Genomic DNA, 24,228 nt, shown 5'->3' with positions numbered 1-24,228 from the left:
AACTTAGTATAACGCTTTTGAAATTCATCCATGTTGGTGCATGTATGAGTAAGCTCATTCCTTTTTATTACTGAATAGTATTCCATTTAGATTATTTTGCTTAGGATGTCTTCAAATCTCATCCACATGGTGACATATTGCAGGAATTCCTTCTTTTTAAAGGCTAAATAACACTTCATCACATGCATATACATTTTTTAATTCATTCATCCATCAATAAACATTTAAGTTGTTTATGAATCTCGGCTATCGTAAACAGTTCAGCAATGATATTGGGGTGCTAATATATCTTCGAGATCCCAATTGCAATTCTTTTGGATAAATACCCAGAAGTAGGATTTCTGGATCACATGATAGTTCTATTTTTAATTTTTGGGAAATGTTCATACTGTTTTCCATAGCACCATTTTACATTATCATCAACAGTGTGCAAGGGTTCCAATTTCTCTACACCCTTACCAACACTTGTTGTCTTTTTTTTTTTTTTCCTAATAGCGATCCTAACAGGTGTGAGGTGATATCTCATTATGGTTTTGATTTGCATAGCCTTGACGAGTAGTGACTTTGAGTATCTTTTTTGTATACTTATTGACCATTTATTTGTATGTCTTTTTTGGAGAAGTGTTTATTCAAGTTTTTTAGTCCATTTTTAATTGAGTTAGTTTTTTGCCATTGAGTTACAAGAGTTCCTTATATATTTTAGGAATTAGCCTCTCTCATCTGACATACAGTTTGCAAATATTTTCTCCCATTTCATCATCTGCCTTTCATTCTGTTGATCGTTCCCTTGGCTGCGCAGGAGCTTTTTAGTTTAATGTAGTCACCCTTGTCTGTTTTTGCTTATGTTGCCTGTGCTTTTGGTGTCATATCCATGAAACCATTGCCGAGACCCATGTTATGAGTTTTATAGTTTTAGGTTTTACGTTTAAGTCTTTAATCCATTTTGAGTTGATTTTACATTTGGTAAGATATGGGCCCAAATTCATTCTTTTGCATGTGAATATCCAGTTTTCCAAACACCATTTGTTGAAGAGACTGTCTTTTCTCCATTGTGCATTCTGGGCACCCTTGTCAAAATCAATCGACCATATATGTGTTGAGTTGCTGTTTTTTTTTACAGCAAATGTGAACATTTGCTGCTATGAATAGTTTTGTGTCAATATGCTTTTATTTATCTTGGGTAAATACCTAGGAATGCAATTGCAGGGGCATATGGTAACTGTATGTTTAATTTTATAAGAAACTGCTTGTCTATGCTACCCTGAACAAGCCCAATCCTATCTGATCTCAGAAGCTAAGCCTGGTTAGTATTTGGATGGGAGACCACCTAGAAAGACCAGGTGTTGTAGGTGTGGAAAAAAATTTAAAAAATAAGGGATTGTAAACTGACAAGGTCCTTGCAATCTGTGAGGTCAACCAAGTGTTGCCTCGCTGAAGGAAGGAAGGAAGGAAGGAAGGAAGGAAGGAAGGAAGGAAGGAAGGAAGGAAAGAAGGAAGGAAAAAAGGAAACTGCCAGATTGCTTTCCAAAGTATTGCACCATTTTACATTCCCACTGGAAGTATATGAGAGTTATAAGTGCTCCACACCCTTTTCAACACTTAGTATTGTTAGATTTTTTAATTTTAGTCATTCTAGTGGATATGTAGTGATATCTTGTGATTTTAATTTGTATTTCCCTAGTGACTAATAATGTAATTAGTATATTTTTTTGGTGAAATATCTGTTCAAATCTTTTGTACATTCTTCTATAAAGTTTTTGTCTTTTTATTAGTGAGTTTTAAGAGTTATTTATTTTTCTTAATAGTATCTATCAAAGAGAAAATTTTTAAAATTTTTGACAAAGTCTAATTTATAAATTTTTTTCTTTTTGTGGTTTGTGCTTTTTGTGTCCTATCTAGGAAATCTCTATGTATTCTAAAGTCACAGATTTTCTTTGAGAACTTTTATGGTTTTATCTGTTATTTTTGATCTATTATCTATTTTGTATCAATTTATATATATTGTGCAAGGTATGGATTATTTTGCATATGGATATATAATTGTTTCAGCACCATCTATTAAAAAGGTTATCATTTTTAATTGAATTATCTTGGTACTTTCATCAAGAATCAATACAAATTTGATTCTATTTCTAGCCCCTTTATTTCATTCAATCAGTCTGTATGCTTATCTTTATACCACACCAAACTGTCTTAATTTTGGTAGCTTTACATCTTGAAAGTACATATTGTTAAGTTCTATTATTGTTCTCATTTTTCAAAGTTGTTTTGGATATTTAGCTCTCTCCCGACCCCTGCCCATCTCCAGGACTAGGAGTGAATTCTGAGGAAATAAGGGTATCTTTTCCCCCTATACATCATGTTTAGATGAAAAAGACTGCCTGTAGAAGGTGAGAAAATTAAGAGAAAGTGAAAAAAAGGAACCTAGTCTTCAGGCTGTACCAGCACTAGTGATGGTGGTACCAGGATGAGTGGGGATGGGGAGGTGACTGGAAATTATTTTATAATTTGTCCCTCTTCCTGGAGTTCAAGACAGCTCCTTCAGAAGGGTTCTCCAGCTGCTTCTTTCCAAAGACTAGGGGTTAAATCTGCTGTCTTCAGCTCGGTGAAGGGGAGGGGGGTTTCATCCTTCAAAGTCGCCCCACTGAGATCTTGGCTTTTCCTTCTTGATTTTCCTCCTTGATTTTCCATCCCTCTGCCAGCTTCACCTACTGCAAGATTGCACAGATCATCAGTCCCTCTAAACCACTCAACTATTTTTATGGTCTTGCAGTGGAATCCTGAGTCTCAAACTAAATATAGATGTGGGAAGTTATAGGTGCACAGCCTCCCATAATTTCAAGTGCCTGGCCCTGGCTGAAGCTTTAATTAGCTCTTCGCAGCACTTGATGTTTTCTTCTCCTTCCAGCCGGCCAGCTGGCCCCTTGGGTCTCTGTTCTTCCTCTGGCAGCACCACCACTCTTCTCTTGGCTTCCTAGTTAAGAAATGGAGTCCTTTTCTGGCTGAGCCCTAAGTTCCTCTTCCTTCAGGTCCACACTGCCTTCTTTGAAGACCCTCAACCCCTATCTTGCTTGAGTGATGCCTGAAATTCCCTGAGCCGGCTGCTCCTCACTCTGCTCCTCTCATTCTCTGCCCCTCCTCCCGACATGACCAGGGATAAGCAACACATCAGAATCCTCATTCTAGGTCCAGACTGCCCCATTTAGGTTTTATTGCATCCACCCACATTCCAGCTTCTCCATCAAAACTCATCAATTTGGAGCACTTGGGATCGTTAAAGCCAGGAAGGGACTGAATTCTGCCTAACATCTTAGGCCCTGGAATTAAGAATCCAAGAAATAAGCTTTTGGCCTTATACCACAAACTTTCCTTCTTTGGAATTTCAAGAGCCAAAGACTGGGTCATTTTCCTTTTTCAGAGGGGCCCTTCGTATTGCGAACATTCTTGGGTCCCTTCCAGCTCCAGAACTACTAGGGATATAGCCTTAGGTGTGAACCCCACAGACTACAATATGAATCATGTCTCCAGAACTGTGCCTCATGGAGAAGGGCTGGAGGCAAACTTCCCCTCTCAGCTGGATTGTCCTGAGGGACCCCATCAGCATGAACCGAAAGAGAGTGTAACTCCAATAGCATCACCATCTCAAGCCTGAGGTACAGAAGGACTTGGGGGGACAGCTAGGCTTATGTTGCCTACTGCATGGTCCAACATAGCTGAATCTGCAGACTTGGGAAAACCACCTGGAGCCTGCCTCAGTGCCTGGAGCAGCTCCCAGCCCTGGGAGGATGCCTCTGGGAAACAGAGGCAGGATCAAAACAGAGGCCCCAGGCACCGCTGTGCCAGCCTGTGACTGTCTCGGTGCGCTCTCCTTCCTGAAATGTGTGTGCAGAAAGTGATGAACAAGCTGTGCCTCTTTGCCTCAGTTCTCGGGGGCTTTTGTCAGAGCTCTGAACCCATGCTGGGACACAGGTATACCTGGTGGTAGGACCTCGGGGTGGGTTCTCTGCTTTGTCTGCATACCTGGGTCTGCCTGCCTCCATTGCTTAGGCTCTCAGCCCTTCTGCCCTACCTCCTCCTTTCTTCTTCCTTACTCCGCTTGCCAAGCAGCTCTTGGGGCCACTAAACACCGAGGTCTAGATGGTTCTCTAAAGGCTCTGTTTTGCTCCAGAAACCTGGGGCTGGGGTGGGGACAGTGGGGGTGACTGGAAGATTGACCTGGGACTTTGGTCAGGAAATGAGTCTAGAAGTGCTTGAGAAAGCACTTCCTTCAGCTTTCTCATCTGTAAAATGAGGAGTCAGATTCAATTACTTGCTTTATTGCCCTTTAAAAAAGCTGTATTCGTTGCACCAAATATTAACCTATAATCTAGAATCACTAATCTATTAAATTAATAAGAATCCAAAATAAAAATTGCCTGTGATCCATCCTGAAATGACATTGATATTTGTGTTGGTTCCTGACACTTCCTTGTCCTTTTCCAGGTACATATTCAATTTTAACGTATTTACAGTAATAGCATAAGTAAAATTTTCAGTTTAACATTTTCAGTTAATGTTACACCAAACAAGTTTTTTCTTCTCCTTTTCTTACTTATGCCCTCTTTTGCCCACTCTTGTCTTGCTGAGGTGCCCAATGTTAACAGCTCAGTTATGCACACACTCGTATATGAATATATCACAATGTACAGAATTTGCAATTAGGGGAGAGTGGCCGTTGTTTATTTTATAAAATTATATACATTTCTCTACAACTTGCTTTTCTCCTTTAGCTATATGTTATAGAATCCAACCAGCTCAAGAGATACAGTGCATAATTCCACAGTGTGAATAAAACATCACAATTGACTCATCCATTCCCTGACGGATTGGGACTCAGGTTATTTCCAGTTGTTTTGTTTCCCCCATCTGAAAACAAAACTGCCACATTTAGTACAAGTATCTTTATGAACAGGTGCTAGCATTTCTAGGGTATAAAATTCCAGAGGTAGGATTGCTGGGTCAGAAGATTTGTGTTCTTTTTAATTTCCAAAAACAGCTGTAAAAATTCACACCTACACAGGTAATGGATGAAGGCACTTAACTCCCCACATTTTCCCCTGCACTTGTAGTAATTAGTCTTTCTAATGTTTGTCAGTCTGATGGATGAGAAAGGGCACCTCGGTGTTGCTTTAATTTCCATTTTCCTGTTTACTATAGGGTGGAGCATCTTTCCATATATTTATCTGCTTTTTGGATTTCCTCCTCTATCGACTGGAATTTGTATGCTTGGCCATTTTTTTTTTTCTACTGAGTTTGCCTTTGCACTATGAATTTTGGGGAATTCAATATAGGATATTAACGTGCCCTCTGTCATATGTGTTGGAAATATATTTTCCCATTCTATCATTTGTCTTTTGACTTAATATCTTTTCCCATTCTAGAGGTTTTTCTTTTATAGGGTCAAATATGTTTGTCTTTTTCATACTGGCTTTTCAGTTTCCTGTTTTGTTTTAAGTCTCTCCAAAACATAGGCTCTATTCCTAAGTTCCCTTCTATATTTTCCCTTGTTTTATTTTTTCCCATTTAATCATGCTATATCTCTGGAATTTATTTTTGTCAATTTAAGGTAGGCCCCTATGTTATTCTTCCATGAGGATAGTAAAGATGGGGTTTGGACAAAGAGTTCTGAAGCTACAGAAGTTTAAAAATCCCTTTCAGGTAATCTTTGGGGGCCCTTCCGGGCCTGACATTCTCTGACTCCAAAATACCGAGTACAATCACTGCTTGCTGAGGGAGAGAAGGCAATGGACAGCATTACTTTATGCAAAAGTAGTTTCAATATTAAATTCCAAGTTAGCTCAGAGTGAATATTAGAATCACAGCATTTTAGAGGTGGAAGGGGCCTTGGAAACTATTTAGTCTAATTGCTCTCAATTTTAGCTTCCTTTAGAAGTGCTCTGGGTACCCCAGAGCCAGGCCAGACCAAGTGAATCAGTCCCTGAAGGTTAGGGCCCAGGTAGGGATAGTTTTTTAAAATCTGGTGATTCTAATAAGCAGCTAGGGTTGAGAACCACTTCTCTAGTTCAGCTTCTTGATTTCACCAGTAAATAAGTTGAGACCAAGAAAAGGTGAGCTAGGTATCACACAGCTGGCTGGCTGGCACTAGAAGCCAAGATCTCTGCTTCCTGGATGGCTTTTTCAACTGCATCAAACAAATCTGTCAAGCACCAAACCTTGGATTTTCAGCTGGCAACACTGTATGAGTCTCTGCATGAGTGCTTTGTATTTTTGCATATGATCAGCTTTAAAATGTTTACTGCATACAATTCTGTGCATCACAGATGAATAGACCTAGTTTTGCCTTTCCAGAGCTTAGAGGGGAACAGGGTTATAAAGAACTATGATAATGATAAAGGATAGAGGGAATGAACAGTACATACATGTAGAGGAGCCTACTGAGGGGGTCGGGGTGCAGAAATCAGAATAGTTCTATTGATGGGAGATTGGGGGGGGCAGTTTGCAGGAGGCGGTGTTTGAATTGGGCCTCACAGATGACTGGAAAGGCCTTCGTGACAGAGAATCGATGCTATACCTCCTTCTCTGGAGCAGTGTTGGAGACTGCGGTGACACGGGGTCAAGGTTTAAGGGTAGAAAAGCCTTGGCGTCCGAGAGCCAAGCCTGTCTTGGCAGCACCCTGACCTTCTCCTGTCTGCTCTGCCCTCAGGAATGAGACCGTGCTGCACCAGTTCTGCTGCCCAGCCGCTGACACCGAGCAGAAGCCCGCCTGCTCCGACCTGGCCCCCCACAGGTGGGAAGTAATTGGTGGGTGGTCCTCCCCCTTCCCCACCCCTCAGAGCCAAGCTCGCAAGCCTTTGCCATTTGGGCTCTTCCTCTTATGTCTTGTGTTTTCGTTTGTTTGTTTTCACCTCCTTTCTCTTACTTCCATTTCTCTTTCCTTCCTCTGGACCCCAGATGAGCGATTCCCAACTTTTAAGGTCATTGTGCCTTTTTGTTCAAATCCTAAATCTATGCTCCTCCCCTCTAAAAGGCCTATATAAAATACATTTTTAAACACCAAGGGAAATAAATGTGATTACATATATATGCCACATGATAGATTGTCTGGCACTCAGCAGTTGCTCAACCAATGATAGGGCCCATCTTTTCTTTTATATCAAACATTACATTTTTCTTTCTAATTTTTCTCCTTCCATAAAGGAGCCAAGATGACTGACTTTAATTTTAGGGATGTTTCAACCTTTGTCGAGCTAGCTGACAACCTGGGAAGGAAGAGGAGTTTTGCAAAGCCAGGGTTTGGCGTCACTGTCCCTAGGCTTTCTTCTTCATCTTGTTTTGAGTTATTCATATACCCTCTTTCTTCCTGTCTCTTTTCCTTATGGTCTCTCTCCATCATGCTTTCATGTTTCTCCTTCTATATTCATCTGTCTCTCTGCCTTTCTGTTCCTCCATTTATCCTCATCCTTGCCCACATCAATTTCCACTCTCTCTCTTCTTGATCTGTGTATGCTGCCAGTCTCTGTCCCTTATTATACTTTATTTTTTTCTCTTTATCACAAATTTTTCTGTCTCACAGTCCTGCATATTTCTCTTTACTTGTTTTTTTTTTTTTACTTCGCTTAGAGTCGAGATAGTTTTATTCTGGTCTAAAATTTGCCCCATCTGGTTTCCTGTCGTCAGAATGAATTTGGGCAAGTTACTTAACTTCCCTAGTCCTCAGTTTCCCCATCTGTATGATGAAGGGGTTGGTCCCTCCAGAAAATAACATTTACATATAACCTCACTTAGCCTCCCAACTGCTTAGGGAAATAAGACCAGGTTTTATAATCCCTGTCTTATGTGAGAGGAGGGTAAGGTTCAGAGCAGTCAAGGGACTTGCCCACAGTCACACAGCCAGTGAGTGCCAACACCCAGATGCACACTTCGGACATTTGACTCCCACTACTTGCCCCTTTTAAGTTTAAGATTTAATCTTTCCCTTTCTTCCTTGGAAAATAACTAGATAGTAATCAGAGATGGTGGCTATTGAGCTTAAGGGCAGAAAACCACCCACTGAAAGGAATTACTGCCTTTTTTCCCTTGAAGGGGTGTCAAAGGAGGTCAGGGATAAGGCAGGACTCTGAGGAGGGGACTAAGGGAAATAAACCACAATAACACCTCCAGATCCTTCAATCCAGGACTACAAGAGGCATGGTTGTTCCCTGTTGCTGACCAAGTTGGAAGATAAAAAGCAAAGGGAAGGACCAAGCTCTGTGTGATGCCCTGGGTGGTCTCTGTGCAAGTTCTGTGCCAGGACATAATGACAGGTGCTGCCACTTGGATCCTGGAGGAGCTGCCCATCTAATGGGGCACTGCGATGCCTCCAAATTGAAAATGGCTTTCCTGGAAACTGAAAGGAAGGAGAGAAACGGGAAAATGAAACAGCAGGCGAGAAGGGAGAGAGGACAGAGAGAAGAGTGGCATGAGGGTGGTCTGGGGGAAAAGAGATAGGGGACCCTGGCCTCATCTGTGAGCTGTCACTGTTCAGACATGTGGCTGTCTTTTTCCTAAAAATGTCCTCCCTGGCAGGGAAGGATAAGCAAGAAAAACTGTCTAGTCTGCCTCCTATCCCATCAATCCAACTCAACCCAGTAAACATTTAATTGTTGCCACCCAAGCACCAGGCATTGGTGAGGATGGGTAACATCATGTCATCACAAAGCTCGGTCCTGGGGAGCCCACCAACAGAAATGCTCCTTTGGGTTTTCCTCCATCTTTCCTCTCTCTCATGCTCATCCCTCCCACCCTTCCACGTGCCAACACTCCTCTGACTGCCTGGCTGCTGGTGGGAAGGGGCGGGAGGGAGGCAGGTGTATGTGGGGGCAGGGAGGGGTGCTCCTGCTTCACGGAGCTAGGCTCCAAAAGAATAGCGCTCTTTTCCGAGATTTAGAGTGGGATGGTAGGAAACCTATTATCCCAGTTTCCCCTTGGAGGGAAGGTGCCAAGGTTTGGTCAGAGGTGCTCAGGGGAGGGAGGATGGGAAGTGGGAGGTTTTCTTGAACGTTGGTTCATGGAAGGACCTGTAAGTACTGCCTACTGTGGGAGGCAGAGACTTGCTCCCATGTTGGTCCAGATGTTGTCTGTCTCTGTTCCCAGTTATTCCAAATTGTCCTGTCTGTCTGGTTTGTAGCTTCCTAGAGTGTGTTTCTGTCTGTCTATCTGTTGGTCTGTCTGTCTGTCTCTCTGATGACAGTTTCTCGGCTTCTCTGGGAGAAGGCCATTGAGATGTTTTCTGACAAACAGTGCACGTGTCAGTCAGTCTGTCTATTCCTGGTTTCTTGGGGGAATTCCATCCTGAGATAAGTTTTCTCCCATCAGACTCCCAACATCTATGCTCCCAGCCCTGTCTGTGACCCCTCACAGCCCTTAGTCCCTTCCCTTTAGCCAGACGTCTCACCTCCAAAGAGTGTAGCCCAAATTTCCCCGGAAGTTTCTCTACAAGAATATAGTGGTCAGAGATCAGGCTGAGGGCCAGCACTGGGTAGGTGGGTCAGAGCCCTCTAAGGCAAGCCAGATTCTCCCCACACTGGTCAGTCTGGTTTTCTGCCAGCTCAGCCAGGCTCCAGCCAAATCAACCTTCTCTGAGGTTTTCTAGGAATAAGTTAATTGGTCTCTACAGGAGACCCCAGTAAGGAATCCAAACCAATCCATCAGGTCTCAGGATCCATCACTGGGGCCTTTGCTGTGTGATCTCAGAGCTGGCTATAGAGGCCTACTCACATTCTTCCTATGCACCCTGGCTGAAGCCAATGGCAACCAAGATCAGCAAGTCTGAGAGATCTGTCCCTTCCCTGCCTGACCCCAAGCTGTGAGGCTGAACAAGAATCCGTTTCCTTGAGCCACTAGACTCATTCCCTAGTGGCTGCAGTGGCAGCTGATGTGTATAAACTGATTGCCCACAGCCCTGCAGATCAGATGGATAGAGAGGAGCTGCTGCTGCAGCCTGAGGCAAACCCTCAGCCCAGGAAAGAGCCCTGGGAGCCCAGGGAAGCCCCAGCCTTGTTAGCATGTGCCAGGACAGCCTTCCCCAGCCACCTGCAGAGCAGCCTTTTGGGGGATGGGATCAGGAGAAATCTATCTTGGGACTAGGAGCCTCCCAGGGAGCAATGCTCCCGGAAGTGGGAAGACCCAAAATTGAGCAAGTCTGAAAGCTGGGTGTCTGTGAGAGGAGAGGCGGAGTCATGGGCACCCGGGCCTGGGGTACAGTGGAACAGTTATGAGGCTGGCCTAGAGTTATGTAGGCTTCATTGTGCCTAGATTCACACACTCCCAGGCAAACAACCTATGCTTACTAGGGTAACAGGCCCACAGGGGAGAACTGGGGGTACTAGGCCCAGAGCCAACCAGGGGGCAGCAAGGGTGTCAGGCTCTTTCATCCTCCTTCCCCACCTCCTCCCCACTGTTAGCTAATGGCAAGGCTTTATTCTGGAGAATTGAATAGGCTAGTAATTGCAGTCCTATTTTCTATCCCTCGGGCTCCCCTCTCTCTCAGGCTCTCTGTGACATTTGGAACAATGACCCTGGAGCTGCCCAGCTGCCTCCCAGCATCTGGCGGAATGGCAGCCCATTTGTCTCCATGGGTGGCAATGGAACAAGATGAGGAAGATTGACTTTTATTAGGGTAATGACAGGAGGCTTGGGGGGCAGTCAGAAAGGGGAGTCACTAGGGAGGAAACTGAAATAATCTCTAGCCCCCTGGGATGCAAGAGAGGTTAGGATATGGGGATGCGGGGTACTCTGGGCCCCAGGAGACTAAACTGACTCACCCCCGATATTTGGTCCTTCCTCCTCAAACCCCATGCCCTACTCCACGATGGAAGAGACACTAATATTTAGTGAACACAATATTTATTGAACATGTCAGGGATGTTGTACTAAACACTCTCAACATTTTATCTCACTTACTTCTGTGAGATAGCTGCTACTCCCATTTACAGATAAGGAATCTGGGATGGAAGTTCGGTTTCTGATGGAGGGAGCACTGCCAATCAGTTCTGGAGCTGGAAGGTGAGCCCAGGTCTAACTCCAAAACGCAGCCTCTTGCCACAGAGCTGTTGCTAGGATTTTTATTTTTATTTTTTTAATAGCGCAGGAGAAATCCTTTGAGACGTTTCATTTAATCTTAAATAACATTTATTTTCTCTGATTATAAGTTATACTTGCTAGTTGTTGGAAATGTGGAAAATACAAGAATATGATGAAGAAAATAAAAACTGAATCCGGTCATATAGAATTAACCATTGTTAATGTATTAGTGTGCAATCTTCTGGGGTTTTATTTTTCTATGAACTAGGTTTTACATTTCCCTTCACTAAAAAAAAAAAAAAAAAAAAAAGCCTGCATTTCTTACTGCATGCATTGAGAGAGCCTCCTGTCTTAACCAGAACCTCCCCGTGCCTCCACCCCTCTAGTGGCACGTGGCTCTCTGTCACCTGCTAACTAGAGTGCAGAGCGTGTGCACAGTGGCTGAGGGTTCTGCTGGAGGCTACACGCCTTGATACCCTGAGGAAGGGACACCCTTGAAGAAAGGAGGTCAGGGGGAGCCCTTCTTTAGCACTGTCTCTGCATCCCGCCTGCCTTTTCTTTCTCCCCACCCAGTCTGAGGCATGATCAATGGACCAGCCAGTGTTTACTCAGCGATTATGAAGCAATTAAATTCTCAATCGATACAGTTTAGTCTTCAAACTGCTGGGTTTGGGAGCTTTGGCATCAGCGCCTACTCCATTTGTCACGTCTGAGGCTCAGAGGCTGCTGGGAAACATGCCCCACCACTCGTGAACCGAGAAGGGGTCATTCTGGGGCCACAGAACTGCACCCAAGGACAGAAAAACTTCAGTTTCCCTCACAGGCCCAGAGTGAGGGTGGGGGGCAAGCCCACCCAATCTGCCCAACCCCCCAGGTTCTGGGGTCTCTGCATCTTCACACCAGGAAGGCAGTGGGCAGCAGGTGAGGCAAAGGGGAAGGCTGTCTGTTGCCATTCAGAGTCCAGCAGTTAGTTCCCATAGGCCTTTGCAAGGGTTGGGATCATGTGACTTGACCCAGAGCTGTAAAAATTTCCATACTGCTCTGCCCTGGAGTGCAGCATCCTGCCTGCTATCTTGGTCCAGGTGGGACTCATGTGAACTGACGACTCTGGTGTGGGGCACAGCAAACCTGCATTGAAATGCAGAGCAGCAGGGGTAGGGCAGGGGCTGCTCCTTCTTATTTGGGCTTTTTGAGCAGGTTTGCTCATTGGTGTTCTGAGGATCTCTGTATAGTTATAGCAGAGTCCACCTTGACTTGGCTTCGCAACCGAGGGTGACCATGACAAGATTGCAGCAAAATTAGGTCCTGGAGCTAGTGAAATCTGTCCCTTGACGAATTGTGTGGTCTGTCATTTTACCTCTCTGTGCTTTTTGCCCCACTTGCTTCTTCCCTGCCAGACTCAGTAAGCACAAAAACAAAGCAGATGGCAAATTACTGATACCTTGGCCCCACTAATTCCAGAAAGTGTTACAAAAGCTTTGTCCTCTCATAATGTGTGACTTTCTGTTCAGAGGACTTTCCTCAGCTGGGATGTGAAATTTATGTTTGGAGTCAAATATTTGTCCAGGCCAATTTCCTTGTGCATTTTTCCCTCCCAGGCCTTGAGCTGTCCTCTAAGACAGGTCTCTTCATGAGACCTAGGTTGTCACCAGAGGGAACTTAGGAAAGTCATCTGTCCATGAAACTGTGCTGAGGCCTTCACAGTATGAGTGAGGCCAGTCTGGGGCTCACCTTCAAAGAGCTGCTAATTAAGACAAACAACTTCCTGTCAGCATTTAGAGATGATTGGAGAATTCCTCCTCATTCAGTATTCCTGTTTTGTGTCCCATGAGAGAAGGAAAGAGAATACTAGCTGTCATGTATTGAGCACTTGCTATGTGCTACACAAGTATTATCTTATTTAATTCTCATTAACAGCTTATAAAGTGTTATTCCCATGTTACAAACAAAGAAACTAATGGTTAGAAATGATGATATACCATATACCCGGTAAATGGCAGAGCGAGGGTTTGAACCAAGCATTCATGGCAGCTTCTACCACTGAAGTTGGATAACCAAAGGGAGGTTTTTTCAAGTATGAGAAATAAAAGTTTGGCAGGGAGCGTGTCCCGCCAGCTCCCACTTCCCCAGCCACAGAAAGTAGGCTGCTTAGGATCAGCTCTTCTCAGAACCAGCTCTGTAGTCCAAGGATTGAGAAGGCTGGGCCTTTCTTTCCTGTCCCTCCCCCCTGCTGCATATGAGGCTGTTCGCGGACTCCAGGCGAATTAGGTAAACATATCAGGACAACCAAGCCAAGGAGAGAGATGACCCAGAGAATATTCTTAGGGGTTAAAAAAAAAAAAAGGCTCTAGGCTTTATTATTTTAAGAAATAAATATAACTATACTTCCAGAACAAAATGAAACATACCACAAGGGATGTCTGGCTATCTCTGTTCAGTTGGTGTTCATTAATGTAGAGTTTTGTCCAATTTTCTGAGAAACAAATTCTCATGTCATTTACCAAAAACTTCTCATTTGAGTCTTTTGGATATTGTTTTTTTTTTTTTTTTTTTTTTTTTTTGAAGTCACCTCTCTTTGTACGCCTAGCGATTTTCCTAACCTCACTACCTCCTGTGCTTTTTGGTTTTGTTTTCTTTTTTCCTCCGAAAGGGCATGTTTACCTATTTATTTATCTTTTAACCAATAATATGACCATAAAAATAATTTATAATTCCAATAAGTGTGTCCGATGTATGACAAAAAGGGTTTTAAATTTGTTTTACAAAACCGAAAATAAATAAATAAAAAAGGAGATAATCTAAAGCAAGAGTAATTTAATTAGATCAGGCATTCTTAAAGACTTTACTGCCTTTGAGAGGCCTTAGAATAGCTTTGAAAAGGAAATTTTTAGAGATTTCTTTTGTGACAATTAAAAAACAAAACAGGAAAGACAGCTGTCTCTGAAGGAAGACTGGCATGTGTTGCTGTCTCCAGCAGGGAGAAATGCCAGCAGGAGCCAAGAGAAACGGACTGTTGATTTAGAACCACAGGATATCATGGCTGGAAGCAAGCCAAGGCATGCACGGGCCATTTATTGTACAGATAAGAGCTGAGGACCGGAGGAAGTTACCTTTCCCAAGGTCTCCTAACTGGTGAAGTGCAGAACAAGGTAGAAGTCAGGCTTCCTAATGAAGCTGTTGCTTTGCACCACCTAATTTAGACAAGGCACTCCCCTTCTCCATGTCTCAATGTCTTCAGCTATAACGTGAGGGAAGAACAGTCTGATCTCCAAGGCCTTCCTAACAGTGATTCTATAAGAAGGCACTCTGCCTTGGCCAGGGATGGGACATACAAGTGGAGAGACCAGGAGCATTCACAAAGCAAAACAAACGGACAGTAGGCCCAAGAGACGAATGGGAAAGACAACGCTTGAACTAGTATGAACATATGTAAGAAAACAGACGTGTTGTATAGGCCAGAGCATGTGTTTTTTCCTTTCTCTTTTTTACTTATTGTTAAAACGCAAAGGAAGTTTTGAAAAAGAGAAAACTCTTATCTCACTCATGATCCTACAGTCCTTGCACAACCACCTCTTCTTATTTTCTCTGTTCCAATGCATTTGGACAGTGCAGTCTAGGGGCTGGAATGTGCTCGATACCTACTTCCCTCCCTCCGCGCTGGCAGGCTTCAGCGTTGGTCCTAGACTTGGATGCAGTTTTGTTCACTCCAAGGACAGACATGATGGGAAATGAAGGAGGCTTAAGTGAAAAGTCAGTCATAACCTTGACTCGTGTATACAGCATTTTCTGGGTTACAAAACTCCTTCGCATCCTTCCACTCATTTGATCCTCCCCATAAACTCGTTAAAGGTCTCAAGGGCAAGAATTATTGTGTCCGTTTTACAGCCGAGGAAATACTCAGAGAAGAGCAACTTGTTCAGGGTATGAAAGTGAGGTGGTTAAAAGAGCCCACACAGAGGGCGGGGCCCCAGGAGCAATGCCATTAGGGCCTGCTTCCTCCTCGTCACTGTTTGAACGTGTTGCCTCAGTCATGCCCCAGATACCACCACCCACACAGACTGGTGGGATCTTGATGTGGTCACCGTGTTCTAAGTCCAGGCTTCTGTTTTGCATCTTTGGAGATCAATTAGGCTGCCCTGAGGTCCTCTGATTCCAAGGGAACTGAGTCACCAGAAACAAATTCATAAAAGACTGACATACCATATTGGTACGAATTCATTCATAATGAGAAGTGATCCTGGCGAACAGGATACTTTTAATTACTGATCAATGAAGAACTTAAAAATATGAGAGTCCCCTTTCTTCTCCAAGGGCAGAGAGAGGGCTGAGCACCAAATGATTTTCGTGGATTCCCTTCCGGGTTGGAAAGGAAGAGAGAGGTGAGGAGGTGGTAAAGGAGTGCCCTGGGCTTGAAGACCAGTTCAGAAAGACTTCAAAGAAGCATTAGGATGTAGAGCAATTGAAAGCCTAGAAAGAGCAATTCAAATCCAGGCTCAAGTCCTGGCTTGGCCACTTACAAACTCTGTGACCTTGGTTGAATTACTTAAGGGTTCTAATCTTCAATTTACTTAACTGTAAAATGAGGATCACAATAGCCCTTACCTCTTAGGGCAATTGGGAGGATTAAATGAGATGATGCATGGCAAAATGTCTGGTATATAGTAAACAAACACTCAGTAAATGCTAGCTATTTTAAAGCAGGAATTTTCAAGCGCACAGAGGGAGAAATCATTCAAGATCAAGGAGTCCCAAGAGAAGGGGTCTAGAGACTCAGGTACGACTGGGAATTGTTTAGAAAGAATGAGCTGACTACTTCAGGGGATAGGATCCTAGTGGCAGAGCCCCCAGTATGGCAAGCAGCAGGGGACACATGTTGTTCAGGGTCGTTGAGCCATGCCCTGCAGGGAGAGGTCGGTCCCTCCTTTGGATGGTGGGCGATGGATATGGAAGAGGAGGCAGTCTTTCAGATGTTTCTATTCAAGCCTAGCCCATGACATACAGAATGTTGGCTGGAAAGAGCCCAATATCCATAAGAGAGAGAGAGAGAGAGAGAGAGAGAGAGAGAGAGAGAGAGAGAGAGAGAAACTGAGAACTGAGGGACCAATTTGGAGAAAAAAATCAGAAGCTAAAGGCCCAGATGAATGCCAATCAAGCAGGGCCACAGGCCAGGAGGAGAGATTTTCTAGACATCAGACCAGGAGAAGAAATGATTTAACCCAGCACCAGGCTGTCGCAGCGCAGGTGAGGATGAGATTAAGAGCCGAGGCATTTTATCAGGAAATCATCTTGCCAGTTTGACTGCCTGCTCGCCTAAGAGGAGGAGATGATTTAACCCCCTCAGGGTTTATGGCCTGGCACTGACTCCTGCCCTGCCTGTAGGGGACTCCCCAAGCTGTGATTTCTGATGTTTCTTCCCAAAGCCAGTCCCTTGGCTGCATTGTCCCTTCCTCCCAAATACTTTTGGAGATGACCCATGAAAGCCACAGACATGTGGGAAGTGGTATGGCCTTTCTGGTACTGTAAGCTCATGAGTGGTTTCTGCTACAGCATGAAAGCTTGAAGCTAGACATTAGGAAGTACTTTCAGTAGGAAAGTGATGTAGGGAAACAGGTAGGGAAACGTATGTCCAGTAACTCAATGGACATCCAGAGCAATGTCCTATACAAATGGTAGTTCTGCCATTTCCATCGCTCATATCACAAGACTGCTGACTTGGCAAGTATACTCTTGAGCACCTGTAAGCCATTAGAGACCTTTTCCCTGGCATGTATTAAAATCGAGCCTGTGAGGAGCTGGAAGGATATCCTTTCCTGAAAATGGCACAGGATCAAAGAAACGTCTGCTCTGCTGGGGTGAGGTGGGGCTGATCTGGGTTGGACCAGAAGGAGGATGAAACGAAGGGAAATTTAGAGCCAGGAAACCTGCATTCACCAAGTATCAGATAGGTGCCAGAGGCTTTATGGACATTATTTTATTAACACTCCCAGCAAAATCCTGTGGTAGGTATGCTCACTTTACACGTGAGGAAATAGTCTCAGAGAAGTTAAGGAACTAGCCCAATGCCAACAGCAGCAGCAGGCTTTCTGGTTCTTAACTTCTTACTGGTTACACTCTGCTGCCTCCCAACCCTTACCCACTTCTGCTAAGCTTCTCTTGGCATCATCTCTAACTCAGGGCTCCAGAAATTACACCTTGTAGAAAAGTCCAACATATCTCCACTTAAAGAACTCTAGCACAAGAGACCGAGAACATAAAAAAATGATAGTTCAAGTTAAAGGACTATTCTTTATGCAGAAATCACATCCTACTTTTCATATTCTTTTATAATATTATAGGGAAACCGAAGGGTGTTTTTGAAATTTTTTCTCATTTGGCAAAACAGCAAGTTGCCAATTCTAAAAAGGAAAAAAGATAGTTGCTACTTATATAGGACTTCTGGAGCGTTTGACACAAATCGCTACCCAAGTCTTTAATAGAGGAAAGTGAGGCACAAGGAGGGTAAGCCACTTGCCCAAGGCCACACAGCAGGGGACGGGCAGAGCCCGCATTCAGACCCGGGCAGTCTGGCCCTGAGCCCACACTTGTAGCTGCCACGGTGCTGACCCTGATCATGAGTTGCCTGGCACTGCCCGTGGCTTCATGTACTCCCTCCTCTCAGGGACCCCAAAGGCACTCACACCCTGGACCTGGCTCCCAGCTGCCGCACAGGCTGATGCCTCTCTTGAGTACACCTTTCCCAGCATCACTTGTGTGGCTCCTGACAATCATCACGGTACATTCGGAGATCATTACACACCCAGACCACGAAGGAAAAGCCGGGGGATGGGTCCTTAAGAGACAAGTCCATTTTCTTTCCTAAGAGTCTTCCTTGTTGAAATAATAGGCACAGCCAGCTGCAGCCAGACCCCTTGCCATCTTTGCAGTCCTGCCAGCATGCAGCTGTGAGGCCATCGCCATTGGAGAGGCTTCCTGACCCCTTTGCGGTCTGCAAGACCTGGAGTGTTCCTGAGCCTCCCCCTTGAGCATGCGGAGAAGACTTGGGGCTCTTGCTAGGCAGCCACCATTGCTTACATAAAGGCAGGAGGAAATTCGCCCCAAAGGAAGAGCCGGGGAAGGATAAATACAAATTCAGGACAGGGATTCCTCTGAGGAGGGAAGGAGGAATGCACAGGGTATTAAAAGCCTTCTAATGTGCTATTTCTCGAGCTGGGTACAAGTGTAAGTTTTTCTTTATACCTCACACGTTATTCATATTTGCATCTATAAAGTAGTTCATAATAAAAGAAAAAGTTAAATAACACCAGAATTCACTAGTCGGTAAATATTAAGTGCTATCTACACCAGCTGTGAGATGACTCCAGGTTGTGTGTTGAGGGGCGGTTTTAAACAGGGCGGTTCTGGAGCTTCCTCTTAAGGTGAGATGAGAATGCTAGGAGTAGGCAATATCTGCTCTTAGGGGCAGTAACGCAAGCAGACATGAAAGGTGGAAAACTCCGAGGTGTATTCAGGTGCACAGTGGGCTCTTTCTGTCTGCCCAGGGTAAGAGAAGCATGCGCTTGTGAAATCATGTGCAATGCGTTGGGGAGCAGGACGGGGAACATGGCCTGAGAGCTTGATTTTGGTACCAGATCCATGCCTATTTGTGAGAAAATAAAATGCTCAAAAATATTAGAATTCCAGGGGCAATGAGATGCCATTAGTCAGTGTGGCCAGTTTGGGAGTCTGTGAGGAAGGCGTCCTGAGGAAACTTCTAGATAAGGCCTCTCTGGAGCGCACAGGGCTCTGACGTGCCCAGGTGTTAACATTCCTCTGTGGGTGGGCTAATTGGGGAGGGGGCGGGAGGGCGGTGGGGGGGGGGGGGTGAGCTTTATGCATTGGATGTCTGGGGACAGGCTACAGAGCTGCTCCTGTGACCCACCTTTAGTGAGTGCCTTGGGTATTGTGGGCCTGGAGGTGGGGACTGCATAAGCCCAGAAAAGTGCTAGGATTCCTTTGACAGGAAACCCCTACAGACAAACAAACTGGCCAGCACCTTATAGAACAGCTGTGAGGCCAAAGTCTGGAGTCTTCAAGGAGCCAACAAGAGAAAGAATAACTTACTCTCTCAGGGCCCTTGGGAGATGGGAGGGAAAAGCATCTGTCACAACCAATGAAGTCAGGACAGCCTTTGCAAGTGGATGAGCCGGGAAAGCCACAGCTGCCCTCCTTCAGGGGTTTCTATTCTGAGACCTGGCTTCTGGCCCGGATAATGGAGGTCAAGGAGCCATGACCAGAGGAGGTGCTGGCATGGATTAAATGATGTAAGGGAGGCAAGGGGAGGCTTATGCTGTGACCTTGGGTGTTGAGGACTGAGTGGTGGGTGTGGGCAGGGATGGTGCAGTGTGGGCCCTGGACCCACGCAAAAGGACGGGGAGAGGAAGGAAGCTGGGCCTCTCCCCCCTTCAGATGTCACAGTGTCTTGCTTGAACCATCCTTTTCCTGATGAGGAAACAGAGGTCCAGAGATAAACGACATGCCTAAGGTTACACTGAGCGCTGCAGGCAGAGGTGAGCTTAGACACTGACTCTGAACTCTCTCCAGTACCTTGAACAGCATTTTCCAGCTTGTTCTTTGAATCGGCAGGGAGCGAACTTGTTTCTACCACTGGCCCTCTGTTTACCTCGACCCTCCCCAGCACCACCCGGGACGCCAAAGTGTACTTGGCTTCCCTTGTTTGGTGACTTTATTCTGGCCATCTCAGATTCTTTATTGGCCTAGATGAGGGAGAGAAAGAAGTGTCTTGGTAAAGGCTTTTGTCTGGAAAATGTCTCAGCTCTTTGTCCCAGAAAAGCTTTAAGAAAGGCTGGCAGAGTCTGGGATTATCTAGTAGAAATGGTCAGGCCCTGTGTAGGAATCTTCCAGCCTGAGGAGTCCTGCAGCCTTCAAAACACTCCTCACAAGGTCTCTAGTGTTACTGTTCTAGCCATTGCACACATGGGAAAACAGTCCCCCGCCCCCCCTTCGCCCCCACCTCGTCCCCCCGCCGCCCCAGCCACCTGCCGCCATCAACACCAACAAGCCTCAGGGGCTGGGCCTCTAGGGTCCTCTGCATTTCCTTCTCCACCTCTATGACAAGGGCCAGCCTAAGGTGTGGGAACATAAGCCTGGGCGCCCTGTCCCTGATGCTCCCTCTTCTCCTCCAAGCAGAGCCACATCCTCTCCTCTCCATGCACAGCTCTTCAGCTGCTCCTGGCTCCTCCAGCTCCCCTCAGGGACTCGGCTTTCTGGCAGGGGCTGTGTAAGCACAGATGCCAGGGTCCTGCCAGGTGCCCTCCTTACTCATTCCTCTTGTAGAAAGGCTAAATTTCCTATGGTGGCCAGCATACCAATCCATGAAGTCATTTCATCTTCATCATTCTCTTGGAAAGGAGATATTCACATCTCCATTTTGCAAATGAGAACACTGAGGTGCAGGAGAGTTGGGTGCTCATGATCACCCAACTAGTCAGTAGCAGAGCCAGGGGCCTTACTTCACTCAAGCTTTGTTACTTGTAAGCAAGAATTCTCTTGGTGTCAAGAATAACAGTGAGTGTCTGAAAGCTCTGTGTTGTCTGGTACCCCAACATTCTCTCTGTGCAACCAGAGTCACCTACAGCCCTTGGCACTGTTCTTAGCATGTGGAAGATAATCCACGATCATCTCTCCAGAATAGTGTTTTTAGCCTGGGTCCATGACATCTGTTAAAGCCTCTAAACATGGAGGTAAATTTTGGCATGTGTGAAATAATGTGGATTATTCTGGAAAGAGAGTCCAGAGCTCTTATCAAAGGTGCTAGAACCCAAAAAGGCTCTAAAGGTCTGGGGAGGTGGGGAGGGAGAACAGGGTAATCCTGGCTGCCAAGAGAAAGGAAGAAAAAAGAAAAAACTCCATATCCAGCACTGATTGGGTTCTCTGGGAAGCAGACTCTGAGTTCAGAGTGCTGAATGTTTACTAAGGGATGCACTTGGGATCAACACCCATGGAAGGGAGAGGAGGAACACAGCACGAGGCAACAGGAGAAGTCAGATGCAATGGAGGTACAACGAAAGCCTTGGCTAATCCCATGGCGGGCTCTAGAGTGAGAATGACCTATTAACTTACTCTGTGTTGGGTCAAAATGGCTGAGCGTTTATATCACCACTTCAATTAGCCATTGGATGCAGACATCCCTGGGAAGGACGTGACTTTGTGTCAAGTAGCTCTCTTCAGCTGAGGCGATCCCTGAAGTGGCTGATGGGGCTGACCGCCGAAGGCAGCCTCCAACAGCACTCCCAGAGCTGGGCAAGAGTCCTTCCTGGAAGGAGGGTCTGGGTGGTGCATCACCAAACCCACCCACTATCTCTGCTCTTAGGAAAGTTGTATAGATTAGATGATAACCACCCACCCACTCATTCACCCATATGTCCATCCATCTAACCATTCATTTAACATTTATTAAACATACTTCATGAGCCAGCCTACTTGGATAAGCGCCTGTGAGGAAAAAGGTGTACATGGCAGTCTGGTGGAGGAGAGAGACATATCGATGAGTAATCAAAGCACAGAGTGGTCATTGCTGAAATAGAGGCAAGCACCAAGAATCATTAGAGCACTTTGGAGGGTGAGACTGATTCTTTCTAGGGGCAATGAGTGAGTCTTGAAGATTCCTCAGAGGCTGTGGGTCCCAAGACTTGGTGACGCCCCAGACCAAGGCCCTTCACTGTGTTTTTGCTCCTGTGATAGAGAAGAGGGAGCAGTGGGAGCAGTGGGAGGAAGCCTCAAGGAAGCCAGTCCACCTTCAAATCTCCCTGAAAACTCTGCGAGTTAGTCTGGAGGGCTGGGAAAGGCCGGGAGGTATGATTTTGAAAAAGCATATTGTTTTATTTTGTGAAAGTTGACAGGAAGGCTAAATGTTGAGAATCCTCTCCACTTGGGAATTCTCCATGCTATTTTTCCGGTAATTCCTTTGAGACGCCATGCTGTAGGGTTCCAGTTCAGAATACGCTGCCATCACCATTTATCAAGGACTACTGTGTACCAGGCACCATAGTAGGTGCTTTGCAAGTTATATTTATCTCTCAAAGCAACCTTGCAAAAGAGTTATTAAGATACTACTTTATAGATAAGGATGAGGAAATAGAGCCACAAGAAGGTTAGGTAACTTTCCCAAGGTCACATAGTAGGTATCAGAACCAGGTCTACCCTAAGTCTTCCTGAAACAAAAACCCATGTTCTTTGCATTCCACTATATAATCTTAAATGTTACCATATTGATGACAACAGTTCTGGGTTTCCATAGCCACCTTCTATCACATAAGTCTGTGGAGAAATCTAAAGAAAACAGGCAATGACAGGGTCCCCTTTCCAACATTCTTAATCATATACCTGGGAGGGCTACAGTCCCTCGGATCCCTGTGCACATACATAGGTAAAGGTGGAGTTAATTCCACCCACTAGAGAGCCTGGAACCATGGGGTTGGTGGGCCTTGGTGGATTGGCCTCAGCACTGCAACCTGAGCTCCCAGAACATCTGAGCTGGAAGGGTCCTTAGAGATGAGTAACCTGCCCTCATGTGACTGGTGAGGAAACTGACCCAGGAGGAGGACATGAATTACCCAGAGCTACACAGCTATTTAGAAGCATTGTGAATGCATGAGTGTGTGCGAGTTTGCCCATGCATGCACACACATGTGTGCATGTGCTGGAGGTGACAGTGGGGTCCTCCTGACTCCGAAGCCCTGTGAATGAGTTGAAGTGAGAAGGCCTTGGAACCTTTGTCTATATCCAGAAGAGTGGCCCGTAAAGGATGCTCTTTCAAAATTTTGTTTTGTTTTAACACAAGTAGTTTATTTGGGACAAGGTGACCCTAAGAAATGTCAACAGAGAGTTAGGAATAAGACACAGAAGAGAAGGAAGCCAACATAGGTTCATTAATGATCAGGTCACTGCTTTGGCCAACCAGGGCTTTGTTCCACTAGGAACTTTTGGGAGATGGTGTGGGATGTACCTCAGAGTCATTTTGCCCAAGGGACGAGGAAACTGGTCTACTTACCTACCAGCCTCTATTGTCCTTGGTTGTGTATTGCGGTTGAGTGGCATCAAATCCCCAGAACCTTTTGCCAAGCATCCTACAGCAATCAAAGAAGACAAAAGGCTATTTTTAAAAAGGTGTTTATATCCCTGAGTAGCCACCAGTTCTCTAAATAGTCTTGAAAACTTTTGAGGAAGAGAGGCCTTGGGCATCTGTACCAAGGACAGTCTGGAGATGAGATGGACGAGACCGAATGCCGCCCTCCAGGGCCCAGAGGCAGGTTGTGTTCACAGATGGACAGGGCTATTTCCATGTGCTCTGTGGGAAGAATGGGCATGTAATTTAGCAAGAGGGGTTAAGCCAGAGCTTAAAAAGAACTTTCTGGTGATACTAGTTAAAAACATATTAAGTATCTAGAGCTCATTCAACTATGTAGCTTCTTTGGTTGCCACACAAGAAATGACAGAGCAAAGGAAAATGCAGTAGCAAGGAGGGTTGACTTAAGGAGTCTAAGGCTGCTGGTTCTAGGCTAGCCAATGAGCTCTCCTTTGTTGGTGGAGCAGGGGACAGGTAGAGGTTTAGTGAAGAAAGAAGTCTTCACCCTGCCCTTGGTTATTTTAGCACCAAGAAACTCCAAAGTTGGGTAGACTCAACAGGAAGAGGTCTCCTCTCTGGTACAATGTGGGGCATCTTATATGGAGGCGAAGCCTTAGAAGAAATAAGTCTGAGGTTGCCTAGCTCTCTGCTTACAGCCACCCAACCCCCCTGAGGCCCTAATCCTCATTTGTAAAAAAGGGAGAACTAGATGACCCCAGGGTCTCTTCCTGTCCCGACCTTCTGCCACTGTCCACTGAAGAGGCCATCCTCTGGCCATTGGGTTCTCTTCAATTCTGTCATCAGCAAATATTTATTGAGCACTGATCTTTTGCCCAGCACTAAATGAGGGGAAGGGAATCAAATGGAATATAAGCATTGGTTTCTAGGAAGAGACAGATGGGGGAAATAAGGGTTAACATCTATTGAGCACTAAACACTTTACATATACTGACTCCTTTACCTCCTGCTATAACCCCGTAGGGTAGGTACTAGTACCTTCATTACACAGATGAGAAAACCAGGGCCCAGAGAAAAGGCAACTT

General features: G+C 45.3%; 1 protein-coding gene across 1 annotated transcript in view; it reads left to right on the top strand.

Moving 5' to 3' along the window:
• IQSEC3 (IQ motif and Sec7 domain ArfGEF 3) overlaps positions 1-24,228 on the top strand; it is a 99,762-nt gene that overhangs the window by 24,611 nt on the left and 50,923 nt on the right. The window contains exon 2 of the mRNA XM_016142634.2: positions 6,704-6,787. Coding sequence (XP_015998120.2) covers positions 6,704-6,787 — 84 coding nt within the window. The remainder of the gene's footprint in view (positions 1-6,703; positions 6,788-24,228) is intronic.

The sequence above is a fragment of the Rousettus aegyptiacus genome, unplaced genomic scaffold (genome assembly GCF_014176215.1).
Source record: "Rousettus aegyptiacus isolate mRouAeg1 unplaced genomic scaffold, mRouAeg1.p scaffold_m13_p_2, whole genome shotgun sequence".
In the NCBI taxonomy this organism is placed as follows: Eukaryota; Metazoa; Chordata; class Mammalia; order Chiroptera; family Pteropodidae; genus Rousettus; species Rousettus aegyptiacus.
This window is presented reverse-complemented; position numbering and strand designations above follow the sequence as displayed.